The 19101-nt window shown below is 40.3% G+C and overlaps 2 protein-coding genes across 2 annotated transcripts; one reads left to right on the forward strand and one right to left on the reverse strand.

Moving 5' to 3' along the window:
- Positions 1 to 411: 411 nt before the first annotated feature.
- On the reverse strand, positions 412 to 6557 carry oser1 (oxidative stress responsive serine-rich 1). The gene is made up of 4 exons (XM_071916343.2): positions 6060 to 6557; positions 5205 to 5314; positions 3958 to 4074; positions 412 to 1954 (listed from the first exon to the last, which is right to left on the reverse strand). Exons 2-4 carry the CDS (start codon positions 5279 to 5281, stop codon positions 964 to 966), a joined length of 1185 nt encoding a protein of 394 aa, XP_071772444.1. The 5' UTR covers positions 5282 to 5314; positions 6060 to 6557; the 3' UTR covers positions 412 to 963.
- Positions 6558 to 12210: 5653 nt separating this feature from the next.
- manf (mesencephalic astrocyte-derived neurotrophic factor) lies at positions 12211 to 17502 on the forward strand. Its single transcript, XM_071916348.1, has 4 exons — positions 12211 to 12400; positions 13874 to 14001; positions 15895 to 16036; positions 17296 to 17502. The coding sequence occupies exons 1-4, from the start codon at positions 12313 to 12315 to the stop codon at positions 17478 to 17480; spliced, it is 543 nt and encodes a 180-aa protein (XP_071772449.1). The 5' UTR covers positions 12211 to 12312; the 3' UTR covers positions 17481 to 17502.
- Positions 17503 to 19101: the final 1599 nt, after the last annotated feature.

The raw sequence follows: 19101 nt of genomic DNA on the forward strand, positions 1-19101 counted from the left end.
TGTGTTTTGGCTACTGCATAATTTTAAGCTGAACTGGTTTGCCTGGCATTCATTAATAATGCGCTCTGTATAATCATGTTATCACATTGCTTGAAAAAGATGACCCAGTTTCTTCGCTGTCCCTTATCTTGCTGTAGGAAGGCTTGTGTTCACATTTTCACTTCATTCTCTCACAAAGATTTTTCTGATTATTGATGTCACTAAAAATTTTGTAAAGGGAAAAATCAGATTGTTCATCAAAGCAGACCATCAAAAAGCAATAAAACCACATGCAAGTTAGCTACTAGTTTACAGGCCTTTTGTGGGTCAGTAAGAAAATCCTGAAATAATGTGTTCAAACGATAAACCCACAAACCTACAATAATGACTTGTCTGTGAATATTTTTTGACTCAGAAACAAGAGAAAATTACTTGATTTTCAACAAAAAAAGGTTTGCTTCTTTATTGAGTGAAATGAAATCCAGACGGGTGACTTCTGAGGCCACAACACCACAAACATCATCACACTTGGCATTACAAGTTTGCATATTCCTACCGTTACATCCCTCTCTGCAAGACCCTGCACCAAGAGCTTTGGCAACTTCATTTGTAAACTAAAAAATCCATAAAGAACAAAATAAAAAGAAAGGGGAGGGTTGAGGGAACATAAGTCAAAACTAAAATGAGAAATAGTAGACGTCATTGTATTTGTGTCAGTTCCAGTAGAATGAGGGGGAGGATCAAACAGGAAAGGGGGGAAAAAATGAATGGAGAGATTTCACCCTGGGTTAAAGACAGTTAATTCTGTATATTTAAATTACAATTACTTTCATGCCTGATCCATTATTTTACCCACAAACCCTCTTCTACATTCCTTCCACTCCCTCTTTTTTCCCCCTCTACCTTCAAAAACAGAAAAAAAAATCCTCTTTATCTTATTAATTTCCTTATTTGATATAATTACTTTTTTCTTAATTTTTTTTTTTAAGTGTACATCATCTCAGCCATGTGTGACATCTTCTTGGGGATGTAGAGGTAATACTCCATGTAGCCAGAAAGGTCCTCTATAGTGATGTCGTCGACGTAGGCCCGCGCCTGCTCCGAGCACGAGCGAGGGGAGCCGGACGACAACGACGATGATGAAGGTGGCGTAGCTGTGGCGGCGTTACTGTTGGCGGTACTGAGAGTTCTGGGGCCGTGCGGCGAGCGTTGTGCGGCGTGCCCCTCGTGGCTCGGCAGGCCCCTCTCGCACTCGGAGATGACGTTGCGGAGCCCCGTGAAGGAGTACACCTCCACGCCGTGCCAGCCCGGGTGGAGGGACTGGCAGCGGCACTGGCACTGAGCTCCGGCCCCCGCCCCGCCCTCTACCTGGCCTTCCCCAGGATCAGAGCCCTCTCTCCGGGCGCAGGAGCACGGAGGGCAGGGGCCTGCTGCGGAGCCGCTGCTGTGGAGCTTCGACAAGGCTTGGAAGTCGGAGGCTTCGGCGGCTGCTGCTCCGGACTCCGCCCCCTCACAGGTGCCGTTCTCTGGCCTGCTCTCCTCGCTGGACTGGGCCGCTCCGGAGCTCCCACCACCACCACCCTGCCTGGATGTGGTCGTAGTAGTCGTGATAACAGCAGCAATCTCTTGGGACGAGGAGGAGCAGGAGACCGCAGCTCCAGCTCCGATACTCGGCTCGTACCCGGCAGAAGCTCCAAACACAGGAGGGGAGATGTGGCCAGCGGCGCCCGAAGAAGAGAGCTCTTTCTGGGTCGGGACAGCTACGGTGGAGGGGGTTCTTCCATCTCCACCGGGACAAGGCTCCACAGACTCGGGCACGGCCAGGCGCTGGTGCTTCAGGCAGCCGCTAGGGGGCGACAGTGTTGGGGCTGCAGTGCTGCTGCAGTAGGTGAACTTGGGCGGGTGGAGGATGGGAGACTTGGACCTCCGACGCCTCTGGGTCCTGGACGCTCCTCTAGACGTTTTCCTCATGCAGCTGAAGTTGGAGGGAAGGGGAGAGAGAAAGAGAAAGATGGGGAGAGGAGGAAGGGAGGAGAGATAGCAGGACAGTAGAGCAAGGGAGAAAAAATAAGAAACAAAGAAGAAATGTTGCTTATTTGTATTTTTCATGATTTGGCAATATCTCATGCCAACAAATCACCATTTTTCAAAAAAGTGAACAAGACGTCCATGGAGTGAATGAGACTTTCAGAGTTTGGCATCAATGAAAACTTGCCGTGCAAATCACAAGACTGCATGACTCAGTTTTTAAGTATAGAAAAAACATCTTTAAAACAGATCAATGGTATGATGAATGATTAATTTTTTCTTAATTACGTCTTAATTTTCACATTAAATTATTTAACATCTTTTGCCTGTGTAAGGACTTTGCATTTTGCAACGTGTGTTTACAGTCACAGGTGATTATAGTCATGACAGCAACAGCCAATGAGCTGTGTGTATGGTAAAGCACCATATTGGTAGGAAATGCATGTGACATCATGGAAATACTATGAATTGACAGCATGACTGATCTCACCAACTGTTGTTTGTCCATATAGTTTAAGTTGGGATTTGTTATGAGTTTTTAATTGCAAACCATGTCTGCAAACGACATTTCCATTACTTGACCATTAAAATAAATTTGAACTGAACTGAATCAATACCCATTATGAGCAGCTTACAGCCTGAGCTAACAAACTGAACATATGCATGGGCCCCGTTTAGTCAATAGCCTGGTTTCCCCTACACCGCCATACAGGGAATGTGAACGCTCTATTCCCCCCAAAACAAAATCTCCATCTTGTTGCCAAGAGGTATTTGATTTGTCAGCCGGATCATACTTTCACATAAATCAATAGAGCTTTCAGTCCTGTTACAAATATTTTGAGTTGACACAGACAAGCCCCATCTGGCCTTGCTGGGCAAAGCTGTTTAATTAGGTTTTGACTATTGGCGTTGCAATCAGACCTTCCTTACAGAAAGGTCCAGGGGGGAGGATTTGAACATTAAGTCATATTCCGCTCAAAGCTTCATGACTGGCTTTGTTGTCAAAAAGATTTAATGGAAACAGTGGCAGGTGGCGTCTGGTCAACTAATCACAGGGAGCAACACTGTCAACAATGTCAACAAATATTGCTCACACCTGTTCGATTAAAAAACTGTGTGTGTTCCAAATAGAACAAAACCCGTCTCCTCAGCTCTGACTGACTTATTGGCTACATCAAGATAGCTTCCCAGATTCTTCGACAAACAAGTGTGGTCAGAATGAGATCAAGTAGGCTTTATAATTTTGTGACTTAAGAGTAGGTTGACTGAGCACACATTCACAAGTGTGGGATCTACACAATACAGTGGAGCAGTTGGGTGTTAAGTGCCTTGTTCCAGGGAAGCAAGTTGCAAGGAGGATTTTCCTTGCCAATTCAAGGACTAAAAATTAAAACCATCTGATCACAAGGCTATATATCTATCGCTGAGCGTGTTTTACATTCATTTACACTAATATACTGATCATAGTCTGACTAAGGCAATTCCCCGATTATTCAGGTGGTCACCAACAACATAATGCAATTTGCTTAACCGCATACAGGCATACAGGTTATCCCATTATGAAAAACCCATTTAACACAGCTAGGTTTTTGCTCAATCTTTTGTATTATTCGACGCATGTATATCCTTAGTCTGATTTTTTTTTTTTTTACATCTGTGCATGAGCGCAAACGTAACCGGATACAGAAACAGTAAAGGTCTTACAGAGAGCTAGAAAAAGGACGGCGTTTGTTAAACTCATTACAGTAGTGCAAAGAAATGAGACAGAAACTGACCATATGAAAATAAGCTACGTGCGGCGCCATGTTCAAAATCAAAAACAACTGTTATTGCATAGAGTGCATATGAACACGTCAATCGAATTACTGCCATAACCTGATTATACCCAGTTACCGGGTTATTAGTGTGTATATAAATGTGCTCATTTAGGCAATTGCTACCCCAGCTTACCCGTGCCAGTTGTCCTTTGGGCAGCTGAGTTTGGGCTTGGCTCCGCTGGTGTCAGGACAGGACCGAGGCACCGCTCTGGGAGCCAACGCCTCCGAAACATTCACAGCACCAGGCAAACTGGGGGGAAAGCATACAGAGAGAGAGAAACGTTTAGAAACTGTCACAGAAAGTATGTCACTTACTCTCAGCATCACACAGAAACACACAAACACCAATTTCTCAACATTTATACTAGGACTGTCAATTACTCTGAGACATTAAATTTTACCATGAACTGACCGAAATCAAATTCCACTGAAATTTGAATGTTAATGATAAAATTTAGATAATATTGACTTGTGAAAGCAGGGCGCAATGAACTGAGAATGAGATTCAGTGCAGAGTTGATTCACAACATGCAGTTTTTCCTGTTATTCAATTTCTTTAGGTTGGTGTTTTGTTTCCTATATCTGCAAGAGATAAGAGTAAATTACTGGATGAGTCTTTCCTTTCACTGAGGGGAATCCAAATATCCAAACATGGATTCGCAAATTAAGAGGAGTAGTAATCTTGTCAGGCTGAGCGTTATCTGCCATGGCGCCGCTAGTATCGACTGAAATTAGAATTTGGAAATTCGTTCTGACAGCCTTAATGCAGACATGCACACATCACAAACCTCTCAGCGTCTATATAATTTTGTTAAGACCAGGTGTGAATGCATACATCTGGATCATCAAATGCCACCTGAACACATGCATTAGAGCCGGGTGATATTGACAAGAAGAAATGTCACAGTATGTCTGATCAAACGCCTTGATTTCATTATTGTGACAATATTTGAAGGCAAAACAGACAGGATCAATTTTTTTTCTTTTTAATACAATACGTGCAGCTCTCCAAAAATGCAACTGCGCGGAAGAGCAGCGCAAGACTGCAAGAACTGTGATTGGCCCGCTTTGTATTTCTCCCAACCTGTAACCCAATGTAGCAGATCGAAGAGGGACGAGCTGAGGAGGTTCGCAATGTATGCATCTGTAGGACACCTCATCTCCGAATTACAGAAACTACCAGATGTCACTGACTTTGTGGCGAGAAATATCTCAGAATGTGAGTTTCAGAGAATGTAAACACTACTACTACTGCTGTTATTACTTCCGTGCTCACAAAACTCTCCACTGCCATCTAGCGTTTTGGCCACCCGCCGACGCATAATTATAAATGCCCGTACCGGCGTAGCTTCGTCACATAACACACACACGGACACTAACCTCTCAGCATCGACCCTCAACTTCTTGAAAGCCGTCTGCAGCGTCTCCTCCTCGCAGTCCTTCCCTCCTGCCTCCATGGTGGGAGGAGGCTGCTCTGACCAGCCACCCAGCTGAAACACACACATACACACACACACACACAGTCAGTCATCACTAGAATACGGATTCTTATGCAGTGATGGGCTACTGGTTGTCTGGACTGTTGTGCTTATTCGTGTAACTGGTAAAATACTGAACTATTGAAGTTTTATGGCCAAAGTTTTCCACATCTACAGTTTTGTATGATAGATGAGTACATTTTAAGACAACAGAGATGAGTAATATTGTCCTCAGTCTGGATGGGAATTCTTAACAGGCAGAATAACAATGTGGTTACATTCATTAGGAATGCTGTCACACATCATCATTAGCAATTTATCCATACATCTTAGCCGAATATGTTACCAAAAGCCACTGCCAACTTAGGCAGTCTGTTTTTCATGTATCATTTGAATGCAAGCCTATAGTGCTGCAATCAACGTGACTCTGGGGCCACAAGGAATTGTAAACAACGTGACAGATTCAATGCAGCTAAACCATAGTGAGGCTGGGAGTTTAAAACACATGACGTTATCAGCATAAACATTCAAAGCAGTACTCGATAATTACAGTCAAAAACAAAAGAACATCGACAACAATCACAAACACTGCTTGTAAACACTGGATTTCATAATCACTCCGACCCAGCTGGCTAACGCTAGCAAGTTAGCTCAGCTGCTAAGCTAATTGGCTAACGAGCTAGCTGGTCATACGATGTCGTTCCCAAAGGTTCCTAAGATTTCCCAATATGTGGCGAACAAGGGAGAAAATACTCACGGTTCAGGAGATCCTGGTAGCAGTAAAGAGAGAAATACCCAGAGCATACAGGGTGTTTCAGCCGCAACAGGCCCTCGGATGTTGGCTAGCCAGCGAGGCTAGCGACGGAGAAGAAGGGCTGGCAGGCTAGCTGTAGCTAGCTCGTAAGGCTAGCTCTGTGCTCTCATCGATTGTCTCCGCGAAAACACGACCTGTACCTTTTTAAGACTGCGCATGGATGGCCAAAGTCGTAACACGAAAACACTCACGACAGAACATAAATTCTGACCCACAATATCGGAAAAGAGAAGAGGTGTACAGCCTATTTCGAGACTTTTCTTTCCCCTAACCCTTGTTTACAGTCAAACCAGTCGCAGTGACTCTGCAACAACGCGCTCTGCGACTGACGTAAACACCTAAAAAAAAACACTCGCCTTGACGTCACTCACTGCTACTTGAATAGTGCCATGCAAGTTAGAAAATGGTCAATTTGCACCACACATTTCACAAAACAGCAAGGCCGTGGCCCGAATTTAACTTTCCCTGCACTTTACATACTAATGCCGCTGACACGTTTACTGGGCCAAGGACATGAAGTCGTGCATCGGGAACACAGTATTACGTCATTCTTATATAACAGGCAGCCAGACAGCCTTGTGCTATAGAGGACAAAGCTTGGCACACTGAATTGAATCCATATGAGAACTTTTCTCCTCTCATAGGCACATTTCTGCAAATAGATCAATGCACAAACACATAGCAGTATACATAGATTAATTACTAGCCAATATAAATAATACTGTCCTATAAATAGTGCAAAATAGAGTTTCTCGCCACATTCTGACAAACAGATCAATACACAAACTCACATTATTATAAATGGATGGACCATAAATAAATATGAACTCTATCCTATAAATATTGTAATATATGAATAATACTACCCAATAAATACTTTATGGTAAAGATTATAATAAATTAAGAAACCAATGTTCTCAAGACATTTTTTGTAAAGAGAGATCTGTCACAAATATCGTCTTACATATATATCACACAGATATCACAAACACACAAATGCCCACACATAGACACACACAATAAACACACACACAAATACCAGTAAATTCAGTTATTTGATTGCCCTTTATCCCTCTTGGCTTTTTGCTTCAGATGGTTGGACTCAAATATAGATTAATGCAAAACAACGCACATTACTCCAATATTGACCAATTATGTCAACAGAAAAATATCACAGGTCCACACTCATATATATATATTAGATTAATTCATATTTACTGTTGACAAATGTTTCGTCACACAGGGATCAGAATCAGCTTTATTGGCCAAGTATGTACACATACAAGGAATTTGACTCCAGTTTTTCGTTGCTCTCAATGTACTTACACAGAATAAATATACAGATATAAACAAGGACAACAAGATGAACAGAGGTAAACCTAAACATTTAACTACTATGTACAAATATGCATATATATATATATAAAAAAATTATATATATATATATATACATATGTAAACAACACTAGGACAATAGTGCAATGGTGCAGAGTGCAAAGATGCTGGAATAAATATGGAGTTGTTGGTGTAACAGGTTACATTATATACATGAGGTATTACACATTACATACATTATACACACATTATATACACATTAGTAAATCAGATATTGTACAAACGATGATGATGGGGGAGGAGGAGCAGGAGGAAATCCCTGATCTGGGCCTTTCACTCCTGCTTTTTTTTTTTTTTTTTACATACTGTGGATGATCACATGACACCTATAAGGAAGGGTAAACAGTATCATACACTTAGTAAGTCACTTTTATGGAGATAACACTACATATAAAATCTATTCAGACTCAGGGTGATTTCCCAGGGATATGAGTTCATTATCCGGTTGAAATATTTTTAAATGAAGTCACTTTGTGTGAAAGTGCAAACATTCAATCAGTCCACAAAGTAAGTCCCCAATCCAAAGCTATAGCTTCAGTAATGTCTTTTGATGAAATCACACATTAGATCATCCATTCTCTGGTTTCCTGGAATTATTCATCGTCATAAATATTGATTGAACTGTGTCAGATCTTAAAAGTAGCATATAGGCAGACAGAAGTGACACTTGGTGCTCTTGTGGATTAAGAAAAAGTAGTGAAGTCCTTAGGTTTATAGGTGCTCACTGGGAACAGGAATCAAATATATAGAAAACTGAGATACTAGCTCTAAGATTGAAAACCTCCAGTGAGAAAAAAGTAAACTCTTGAGCTGTATACTATGCACAAAGTCCAAGGTGCTCTAAATCCAGTAAGGAGGGAAGAGACTAAAAGCTTGAAATTGTAAAAGCTTTTTAACCCTAACCCTAACCCTAACCGTAACCCTTTTTAAATTTCAAGCTTTTAGTATTTCAAGCCTTTATTGTCATGACAATAAAGACATTTAAAGCTTTCAGTCTCTTTCCTCCTTGCTGGATTTAGAATGCCTTGAATAGCCTACAGTTTTCTCAAGGTTTTCAATCTTAGAGCTAGTGTCTCTGTTTTTTATAGCATATAGATATAACCTCTGTCTCAGGGTCAATTTTCCCTTTCAATGATGATCGATCCTCTTTAACAGCTCCTGGCTGTCTTACACCACAGGCCGGGTTACATGCTGCCTCTCTAACCAGCCTCCACTGAAATGTGGAAATAAAGGGTTTCATTCTAAAATGCTGTATATCCATTTTTGAAAACTATTGCTACCTGAGATTCAAAAGTTAATATTTCAAAACTGCAGTTGATTCTATCCTTAAAAAAGGTCTTTGGATTTACTTAAAAAAAAAAAGTGTAAATTGGTTGCATATAATTCAAATGTGTTTAATCAACACAAATTATTTGCTTTGCATTTAATTAAGTAAAAGTAAGTAAGTAAAGTAAGTAAGTAAAAATTAAGTAAAAATGACAACCAATGTTTCCCTGTTTTTCAGCGCAAACAGGACTATTTTTCAAGCGAAGGTGTTAAGACAACCCCTAACTGTAATAGTAGTAACCCATACGGTGCTTCACTTTCATGTCAGGAATCAATTTATGAGAAGAGGCAACAGTTTCTTCAAATGGAGGATATATATCTCATTTTGGAATGAAACTGCTCAAATACAGTCACATTTTTGACCATTTAGCTGATGTTTTTTTTCCCCCGAACAACATAATGAGTGCAAGTAAACGGACATTAAACAACTGACCAGTCCCATAAACTTTTCAGTTTGTTAAAGAGACCGATGGCTGTGAGCGGTAAACGGACGATGACAGTAAATGGACAGTAAAGCAGATGGGATTTATAGGCTTTGTAGCTCAAAACATCCGTTGGTGAGGCAGCAGTTGGCCGGCACGTCTGTAGCTCAGTCAGCAGAAATCGGCAAACGGACTTGGCGATTAAACGGGGTGCAACAGTAGAATAAGCTCAAATTCCTGGATCACCAACATTACAAGCAACCAAAAGTCAGGAGGTCAAAGGTCAGAGAGCCAGAGTGTCCTGACAATATTCCTGTGAAAGATCATGAAAGAGAGCAGTGCTGGGAAAAGAAATAAGAGCTCATAAAATGAAATTGTAGTATGAAATGTAATAGAAATACCATTTAAAATCTGGAATGAACGCCTCTATGTGAAGAGAAAGAAATAGTCTTCATTGAAACTGCAGCCTGTTGGTGTAAAGCAGTGATTCTCAACCTTTTTCATATCAAGGACCCCTAATTTAGTCCACATTAGAGCCACGGACCCCCATCTGTTGAGATTTTGTCTCTCAAACCCAAATCTGAGAATGTATTTATTGTCAGATATGATTTTGTCCAGAATTCCAAGACTATCTGTATTGTAGGTAGAGAGATAACAGAGAAACTATGATCAAAACAGTCATTCTTCTACATTCTCTAATTGCGTTAACTTCTTGTAAATGAAATAATGCTGAAGTTGAACAATTCATCAGTTTGCTGGGGACCCCCTGGAACCCCCTCAAGGACCCATGGTGGCCCCCGGACCCCATATTGAGAACCACTGCTGTAAAGGAAAACCACTCCCCTGCGTCTGATACTTTGTTTTAATCTCAGCCCTGTTTCTGTTCTTATCTCAGCTTCTTCCAATGCAATTCAGAAAAGATTATCTAATAAAAAGTATTATATAGACCTAAATGTCTTACCTAAATGCTATTATGGGCTTATGCTGAATATTGGCCTGTAGGCAATGTTAGACACAGAAACATCCAGAAGAAAGGAAAATGTCCAGCAACACTTGGTGGTAGAATATAGAGTCCTTTATTTGAACCAGTTTAAATACAGGATCAAGGTTTAAATAAGGTTTAAATAAAGGACTCCATATTCTGCCACCAAGTGTTGCTAGACATTTTCCTTTCTTCTGGTTCATTCTTTTTGTTTAAGCACCTTTGTTGGAGAGCAAAGGAGCTGCAGATCTGTTCTCTATTTCAGACACAGAAGCATCACTTGCTGTAAGCAGTGTAAAGAAATCAGAACCTAATGATATGTGAACTGCAACCAATTGTTTGATTATGGCACCCCTCTGAGGTGGAGAGAGGGATAGAAAGAGAGAGAGAAACAGAAAGAGAGGAATTGCTGTATCCTATAAGTTGGTTATGTTCTGTCATGTTAGTTATAGAGGCTCTTGTGGAGGTGCACAAATAATATCTAAATATATAACAACTGGGTAAAAAAGAAGAAAAAGAAAGATGTCGGAAAAAGTGTGGGTGTAGATCAGTTCAGCAGTGGTGGAAAGAGTACTGGAATATCAAGTAGAAGTACTGTTACTATGTTGATATTTTACTTGAGTAGAAGTAAAAGTACTGGTGTAAAAATGTAATTAAGTAAAAGTAAAAAGTGTCTCATTTCAAATGTCCTCAGAGTAAAAGTTATTGAGTTACTTTTTTAGAAAAGAGAATGTAGTTAGCTGTGATCTTTTCCATGTGATTCTAAAAGGAGAGAGGACAGAGTTCAAACTACATTCTTTTAACTGGAAAAATTTGAAATTACAAAACAAAGTGCACAAAGTAAAGCCAGATTACTCTTCTCTTTGGTGACTGATTATGCAGTTTGTGTTGTTTATGGAGAGCCACAACATTTGTACTCTGTAATGGATTTAAAATGTAGCTAAGCAGGCTACAATACTTCAGAAAAAATGTACTCAAGAAAAAGTAAAATTACTTTAAAAAATACTCAAAAAAGCACAAGTACAGAAAAAAGCTACTCAATTACAGTAATGTGAGTAAATGTAATTAGTTATTTCCACCCTTGCAATTCAGTAATGTTATAAAGAAAAGTGAATAGTCTGATCAGGTCACTTTGATACATGAACTTGCCTTGTCTTTAGCTCTTGTCTGTCTGGTTGTACTTTAGTCTCTATATATTTAGACACACAAGTTCAGTTCATATATATGAACTGAACTTGTGTGTGTGTACATCGTGTCTCAGGAGAAACAGAGTGAAGAAGACTTCCTTTTCTCTTGTACTAAATACAAACTCATCCGAAACACAAACTTTTCAAACATCTCTGAAAAATAGAGAACTTTCAAAATTTAGGTATCAATGAAAACATTTGTATTCTCCTTCATCCTATAATCTATGAAACACATCAACTCTGGAATCCCTTTTAACTTTGCCTTGTAGCCTAAACTGTATTTTATAACCGTGTTTTATAATCATCACCGTTACTATATCCAGAAACATTTTATGTGAAGAAACTATTGACTTACTATCTAATTTATTTTTACTTTATTCCTATTTCATTTATGTTTGAATCTATGCATTGGCAGTATGTGCACATGTACGTCATGTCAATAAAGTTCAATGAACTGAATTTAATTGAATTGAAGAGAGACACAGAGAGAGAGAGAGAGAGAGAGAGAGAGAGAGAGAGAGAGAGAGAGAGAGAGAGAGAGAGAGAGAGAGAGAGAGAGAGAGCAAACTATATGCAAACATTATGAGAGCACGAATCGGCTCTAACCCAATCAGAGTGCGCCAACTGGACGTTGCTCCCGGAATGTTCTGCCCCCGTCCAATCAGAGGAACATGCGTGGAAGACTACAGGAAGCGTCCGCGATGTGGACCAATGAGACGCCGGCGTAGTATGACGTGGCATCAGGAAGCTTGTACAATCAGGAACACTGCGTGCCCACTTTACCGGCGTCTGCACTGTAACGGCAGCGACTCATGTATGCGAATTATATCTAGTCATTTTCTACGGCGGTTAAGATATATCCAGGTTAACTTATTCGTGTCGAGATGTTGTGTTTAAGCGGGTTATCGGTGGCTCTCGCGCTCTCTCTCGTGCCAAGTAACACTGAAGCGCTGAAAGATGGAGAATGTGAAGGTGGGTTTTCTGTTAGCTTAGCTAGCTAGCTACAGCATCAGTTAAGTGGCTAACCTGGCTGCATTAACCCGAACTTTTTAATGTTATATTATCAGGAATGCTAGCTGCAGCGTTTTATGTAGTTTGCATGTTAGTTTAAAACAGCTGCTTAATCAGATGGTGATGAGAGTCTTAAAGGGGAAATGTAGGTAAGATTTTTCCCCATGACACAAGTAAAGCTAACAGATTTTCTTATATTCTTAAAGAAAAATCCTTGTATACTCATTTTTAGGCTTTACAAAGAGTGTGTTGTCGTTTTTCCATCTGTAGCTGTCTGTCTTATCACCTTTGACAGCTCACAGTCAGCCATATGTGATACCAGTGGGGGTGCCTAGGTAATTGCGTTGTAATCCTGACCAGTAATAACACATTTGGACTCTTTGCTAATTCTGGGAACAGGTGCCTCTGGTGATCAGGATGGTAAAACAAGGCTGTATGGCAGTGTTTCTTAAACTATGGTTTTGGACCTAAAATGGGTCATGGCATTGTTTCTTTCTGAGTCCACAAAAGAAAAGAGTGCTAGTAAAGTTTAACAAGCCTGGCTGAGTTTTTTTTTTCTCTCTCCTTGGATCCAGGCTGACAAAAAAACTTTATGAAACCTTGGTGTGAGAAAGCTATTGTCGAAAAAGAATGTCTAAAACTGAGGATGATTAATAGATGGATTTTACATCGATATTGTGACACATTGGATTGTGTGCTGCTATTCCTCTTCACCAGACAACTGACACGTTGTGGAGAAGCCTCCTATATTTTACTGTAGTCAGCTGAGAAGGTTTTTGTCAGCAATATTAATGGAAAACTAACGATGCCAGTTAGGCAGCTGGTTATGTATCCAGGACAGGAAATGAACACCATCCATCACCCAAATATTGGTATAGCCTAGGCTATATTGGCCTTGGTTGGATAGACATGTATGTTAGGGTTAATACTCCTGTCAGTGCCCCTGACCAAGGCACTGGCAAAAGAACTGGAGTTGGTCCCCGGGCGCTGTACTGCGTCTGCCCACTGCTCCTAGTGTGTGTATAGGATGGGTCAAATGCAGAGGACAAATTTCCCCACGGGGATAATAAAGTATACAAATACAAATACAAAAAAAATATATATATATATGTTTGCCTTTGTTATAAGTAATTGAAGTGAATCAACAACCATCATTTTTATGGTCATTTTTATCTATTTGGCTGCGGGGCGGAAAACAAAATTTTCGTCCATCTATATTACCAATGAACTACAGTTTTAGAAACAATTAAGCCCTCCTAATGAGAGTTGGTTACCTATCAAAGCAGTTGGTAGACAAACTCACCAACCACAGCTAAAATTGACCAAAATTTGGCTGATGGCTTGTGTTAATTGTCCACCATATTTCAAGTCTCTACAGCTGTTACTTCTGGAAAAGTTCTCTTTTTTTAATGTGTGTTTCCTTCCCTTTTTTAGTGTGTGTGACCTTCCTGGGTAAGTTTTACCAGTCATTAAAGGACAACAACGTAAACTTCAACAGCGTAGACATTGAGAAGGCCATCATAAAGACCTGCAAAGATGCCAAGGGCAAAGAAAACCGCTTTGTAAGTAAACAAGCCCATGGCAGATCGGGAAAGTAATGCTCAGTCATTTGTCCATATGTTTTAGGCATGGTGGGGGGAAATCTGTGTGGGGAAAGCAAATGTTGAATGTTCTCCCTCAAAAACTCAAACTGCCGCTGTGCCCTCGAGCAAGACTCTCGATCCTCAAATGTTCCAATAGAGCTTCTGGTTAACAGTAGAAATCTGAGATTGTACAGGGTAGATCCCAGGTGTAAATGAATAAATGAAGGTTTCAGAGAGGATTCAACAAAAACTTTGCATCTCCATTGTTGTGTTTTTACAGTAAGAGATGGCTTATATTTTCCCCCTACGTATCGTAAGTGTTTTCTGACCCTGGAACTCAACAATAGGAGAAAAACTAGAGTCTGCACACTGAAATATGCTCCCAAGGTGTATGAATTCATTAACACCTACAGTACATTCATGTTTCAAGCTCACCGCTCTTCAACACTCGCACTTCATCACTATTCTTTAAGTCTGATGAAGACCAGTGAACTCGAAACGTCAAAAAACATGAGGTGTTAATGAATGCATGCCCTGTCACACACACACCTTCAGAGCATATTCTACTTTTTCTTCTATTCTTAGGTTTTCTGTTCAGCACCTCGTTAAGAATGGATGTGCATATTTTTACTCCGCCTGGAACTCAACAAAACCATTGAAAGTTGAAAATGCATTATTAAAATGTCAAATTGCCATCAAACCGCTGTTTATTTAATTATTGAAAAGTGGATTTTTCAGAGATGGGAAGTTCCTACAAAACACAATGCTGTCCAACAGAGGCAAACAGCAGTGGGTAATTTTGTGTGTTCTGATGATCAACAGCCATGACTAGGGTTCAGATTTCCATTTCCACTTCCATACCAACAACACTTTTGGTGGAACGGGATAAATTTAAAGTCAGTTTTCAATCTTTGACTTTGTAGGACTACATCCACACAATAGTTGTCATCTGTTTGTGCTCTAGCTCCGTCAGTGGCAGCTCTCTGTCTCATTTTGGGTTCTGTTTTTTCTGGTTCCACCTCTGTTGTTGCTCACTGTGTGATTCTGTGTGTTTGTTTGTCTGTGTGTATGAAACAGATTAGTAAATGGAGTGAGTGCATGTGTTTTTTCTGGGTCCATAAGGATATCATGATTAGGGCTGGGTGATGATTCAATATTATCGTTTATCATCTTTCAGTGGAATCATATTGTGATGATATGGTGATTTTTGGGATATCGTGACACATAATTCTGCTGTCTAAAATTGACGACAGAAAATACATTTTATTTTAAAACTCAGACAAAATTAGGTTTGGTAGGGATATTATTTGAATTTTTCAGCTTTGTTTGACAAAACACCCTAAGATTAGCCAACCATTCGGTTAAATGGGATGAACATTCAATTGATTATTTAACATGGGATTTTGAATACGTGAGCCATATTGTGATTTATATCGATATTTTAAAAAATCCTTATGATTATCGTGATATTGATTTCCACCATATCACCCAGCCCCAGTCACGATTATTACTAGTCTTGATGATCTAAGGGGACATTTTTTTTTTACTGAACCTTTTGCATCTTATATCAACATCTTGACTGTTAGGAATATTGCCAATATTATATGATTATTAATCACGATATAAGATCATATATGATTAATTGTGCAGCCCTAAGCCTTACAGTGGCTGATGTTGCTCCCTGTGTGTGTTTGTGGGTGTTTATGCATGTTTGTGGTTTACGTGTGTGTGTGTGTGTGTGTGTGTGAGTGAGTGAGTGAGCTGGAGTAGGAGAGGGAGTGACTGAGTGAGACAGAGAGAAATGGAGATTCCTCATTCATCCTAAAACCAGTCAAATAGCATTTCTTGCTCTCCGTCCCGCCTGCTGTCTAGTGTTACTACATCGGGGCAACAAGTGACGCTGCCACCAAGATCGTCAACGAGGTTTCCAAGCCGCTCAGCTACCACGTCCCTGTGGAGAGGATCTGTGAGAAACTCAAGAAGAAGGACAGTCAGATCTGTGAACTGAAATACGGTACGTCCCTGAGGGGGGGAGAGACAGTTAGAGTTCTCTCTTTTCATTTGTTTGTCCTTTTGTTTGCTGCTCTCTTTATTTTGTTCGTTCTTGCTTTTCTTGCCTTATTTCATTCTGCCCTTCTCCCCTTTTCTCTCTTTATTTCCTTCTGTCTTTATTTTCCCCCTCTTTCATTCTTTTTTCATCCATTTATGCATGAATTTCTTCATATAATAGATTTGTGAACTCAATGTTACAGTCAAGGATGGTTTAAACCCTGCTCTCCCATTTCTCCCATTTCATTTATTGATGGGAGACAATAGTGAATGCTAAGTAATACAGGCAGAGCTTAAGTACGGTGTAGGAATATCAAATTTGGATGATTAAATTCAGTAGCGCTCTCTATGAATAATAAATGAGCGACTGTGGTGTCACTTTATTAAAAATATTCCCGCTCTCGCTTTCTCATTCATATCCGAGGAATGTCTCCTGTATGTAGTTAAGACGTCTCTCTATAAATCTTTTTTTTTTTAAATGTCTGCCTTATTGTATGCAGACCCTTGACTCACACTGAGACGGTACCATAGCATTGATAGAGCAAGACAAAATGTAACATAATTAATGTTTAATAATACCTGGGAATCTGGGAATTATTTTTTCTCAATTCCTAAAGTTATTCATTCTACACATTTTTATTAGAATTTTAACTTAGGTTTATTATTTCTATTATTATTATTATTAATATTTTAAATTCCTGAAAATTTACAAATTACAAATTTGCTATTTGTATCATTTAAAGTTTTATATTATTTTATGTTCAGATTTGGACATTTGAGGTTTCTGCATTAAACTTCTTTGTCTTTGATTTATTTATTTTTTCCATTTTATGGCATTTCTGCTCAATTTAGTGCGTAGTGCACAGTAACAGGAAAGACTGTAGCAAGTGTATGAAATGTGACAAATGTCGAGGCAGATTCAAACCCTTTACGTATTTAAGCAGGGTGGGAATTTAACACAGCCAACCACCAAATGCAGGTGATTTCGATTTTGTTCACCAGCCACTGTGGCAGGCGATCAAAGTTTGCCCAACTGGGGAAAAAATCAGCTGTTAGCAGACCCTTTATAAAGCCACAGTGATGCTTATGCACTGCCCTCTGTTTACGCTCAATATGCCTTTTCTTTCTTTGCTAGACAGAATTTAGGAATCTACCAGACAAGTCGATCAAAAAGTGGATTTCCCACCCTGATTTTAAGTGTCCTTTCTTATCTGTCCTGTGCAGACAAACAGCTGGACCTGAGCACAGTGGACCTCAAAAAACTCAAGGTGAAGGACCTGAAGAAGATCCTGGAGGAGTGGGGGGAGTCCTGCAAGGGCTGCGCCGAGAAGTCCGACTTCATCCGCAAAATCACCGAGCTCATGCCCAAGTACGCCCCTTCAGCCGCCAAAGCACGGACAGATCTGTAACGGGGGAACCAAAAAAAAACAACCAATCCCACAACTTTGGACTTGACTTGGACCACACTCCTGTCCAGTGAGGAGGAGGAGGGAGGGAGGGGGTGCGGGGGGTGGGGGTTTGTCTTGTATGTTTGTCTTTTTCTTGAGGTGTTCACTCATCCGCTATCCTACACTGGATTCAGAAGTATAGGGATTAGTGTATGTAAGTTGTCAGTCCTATACTATGCTTTTAAATCAAGTGTAGGGGAGGGAACAAGTGTTCACAGCAGCCAAGGGAAGCGAAATCGGGGTGGAATTCAGAGCATGGGAGCAGGAAATAAAGAGGAAATGACATCATGGGAGTCGAGTATTGGAGGTGAATTTTTATGAATCTAGTCGATGCATTTCACACAAAGTGGGTAAATAATTGACATATGGCAATATTCCTATCTGTCAACATCACTCTTGCGATGTCAGTTTCCCTCCCACTTGTCCACTGCTATATTTTCATGGAACACATTTGGCCTTCAGGCTTATAGGAAATGAACGGGAACACCGGTCAGCCATGTTTTGATCATCCGCATTGTTGACTAGATTTCCCAGAAGCATTAGCTGTTAAGATCATCACCGGTCCATTGTAAAGCAACAAACCTCCACCTGCCGTTCTTGTCATCCTGGGGGAAAGTGGACCAGCCACTCTTTTACAGCAAAGCCTTGCTTCACTTTCACAAAGTCACACATTTACATCTGGGAGCTGCCCGATACAACCGCAGTCTCCTGCTGTTGACCAATGAGCAGCCCCCGCTGGAGCGACTGGAGGTGTAAGTGCCTTGCTCAAGCGCACCTCAGCAGTAGGTGCTGAGGGAGGGGAGAACGTACTTCGCTCCCTTTCCTTCCACGCTGCCACTACGATCACTGATAACTGATATGATCTTAATGCCAAGATGCTTTTGGGAAAGTCTTCATCTCTGTTCTTTGAGGATGTGTTCAGTTTCTTGTAGTGTTTTGTTTTTTTCCCACCTTATTTCCTCATTTCCCTGATAAGCTCTGGGTTGGCCGGGCGTTAACAGCTGAGTGGAATCAAGGAGGATGAATGCAAATGGATCAAGGGTTAGACAACACACTGAAGAACTTCTATTATTATTCTACTATTCTATTGTGTGTGTTTGGAGTCGGGTCTAAGAGCTGTACGATCGAGGTCATTTCTGTGGTTAATGTGAGCCACCAGAACGGTTTGTTTAATGCCATAACTAAGTCTGAAGTGGAGCTAGCTATAACCAATTTTCTTGACTGGAGACTAAGGATCATGAAAACGCCTATGGTCGCTCTCCTGCAGAGACATTGTAATCTCCAATTTCTTCTCCTTTTAACCTCCAATTTTGTGTTTTTGTTGTAGATGGTTAACACAGTCACCCATATGCCAGATAATTCATAACCCAGGGACCAAGTCAAATAAATTGAAAGTAATGTGTAATGAAATTCTAAAAAGTAAAATCAGCTATTTTTTTTTTTTCTCATTTCTTTTTTTTTTTTGAGATACAAGATGTTTGCAGGACTCTGACACCATATGACCATATGACATATGAGGTTCTCAGGCATTGTTATGAAAATGAATTGAATACTCAACAGTATAATTTCTTACTATTCGTAG

The sequence above is a fragment of the Centroberyx gerrardi genome, chromosome 5, assembly GCF_048128805.1.
Source record: "Centroberyx gerrardi isolate f3 chromosome 5, fCenGer3.hap1.cur.20231027, whole genome shotgun sequence".
NCBI lineage: Eukaryota > Metazoa > Chordata > Actinopteri > Beryciformes > Berycidae > Centroberyx > Centroberyx gerrardi.

Coding starts and splice junctions, on each gene's coding strand:
- oser1 (XM_071916343.2), bottom strand. CDS start 5,281: ATGGAGGCAGGAGGGAAGGACTGCGAGGAGGAGACGCTGCAGACGGCT. Junction 4,075..5,204: donor TTGAGGGTCGATGCTGAGAG/GTTAGTGTCCGT, acceptor CTTTCCCCCCAG/TTTGCCTGGTGCTGTGAATG. Junction 1,955..3,957: donor CCAAAGGACAACTGGCACGG/GTAAGCTGGGGT, acceptor CTCCAACTTCAG/CTGCATGAGGAAAACGTCTA.
- manf (XM_071916348.1), top strand. CDS start 12,313: ATGTTGTGTTTAAGCGGGTTATCGGTGGCTCTCGCGCTCTCTCTCGTG. Junction 14,002..15,894: donor AGGGCAAAGAAAACCGCTTT/GTAAGTAAACAA, acceptor CCTGCTGTCTAG/TGTTACTACATCGGGGCAAC. Junction 16,037..17,295: donor GATCTGTGAACTGAAATACG/GTACGTCCCTGA, acceptor TGTCCTGTGCAG/ACAAACAGCTGGACCTGAGC.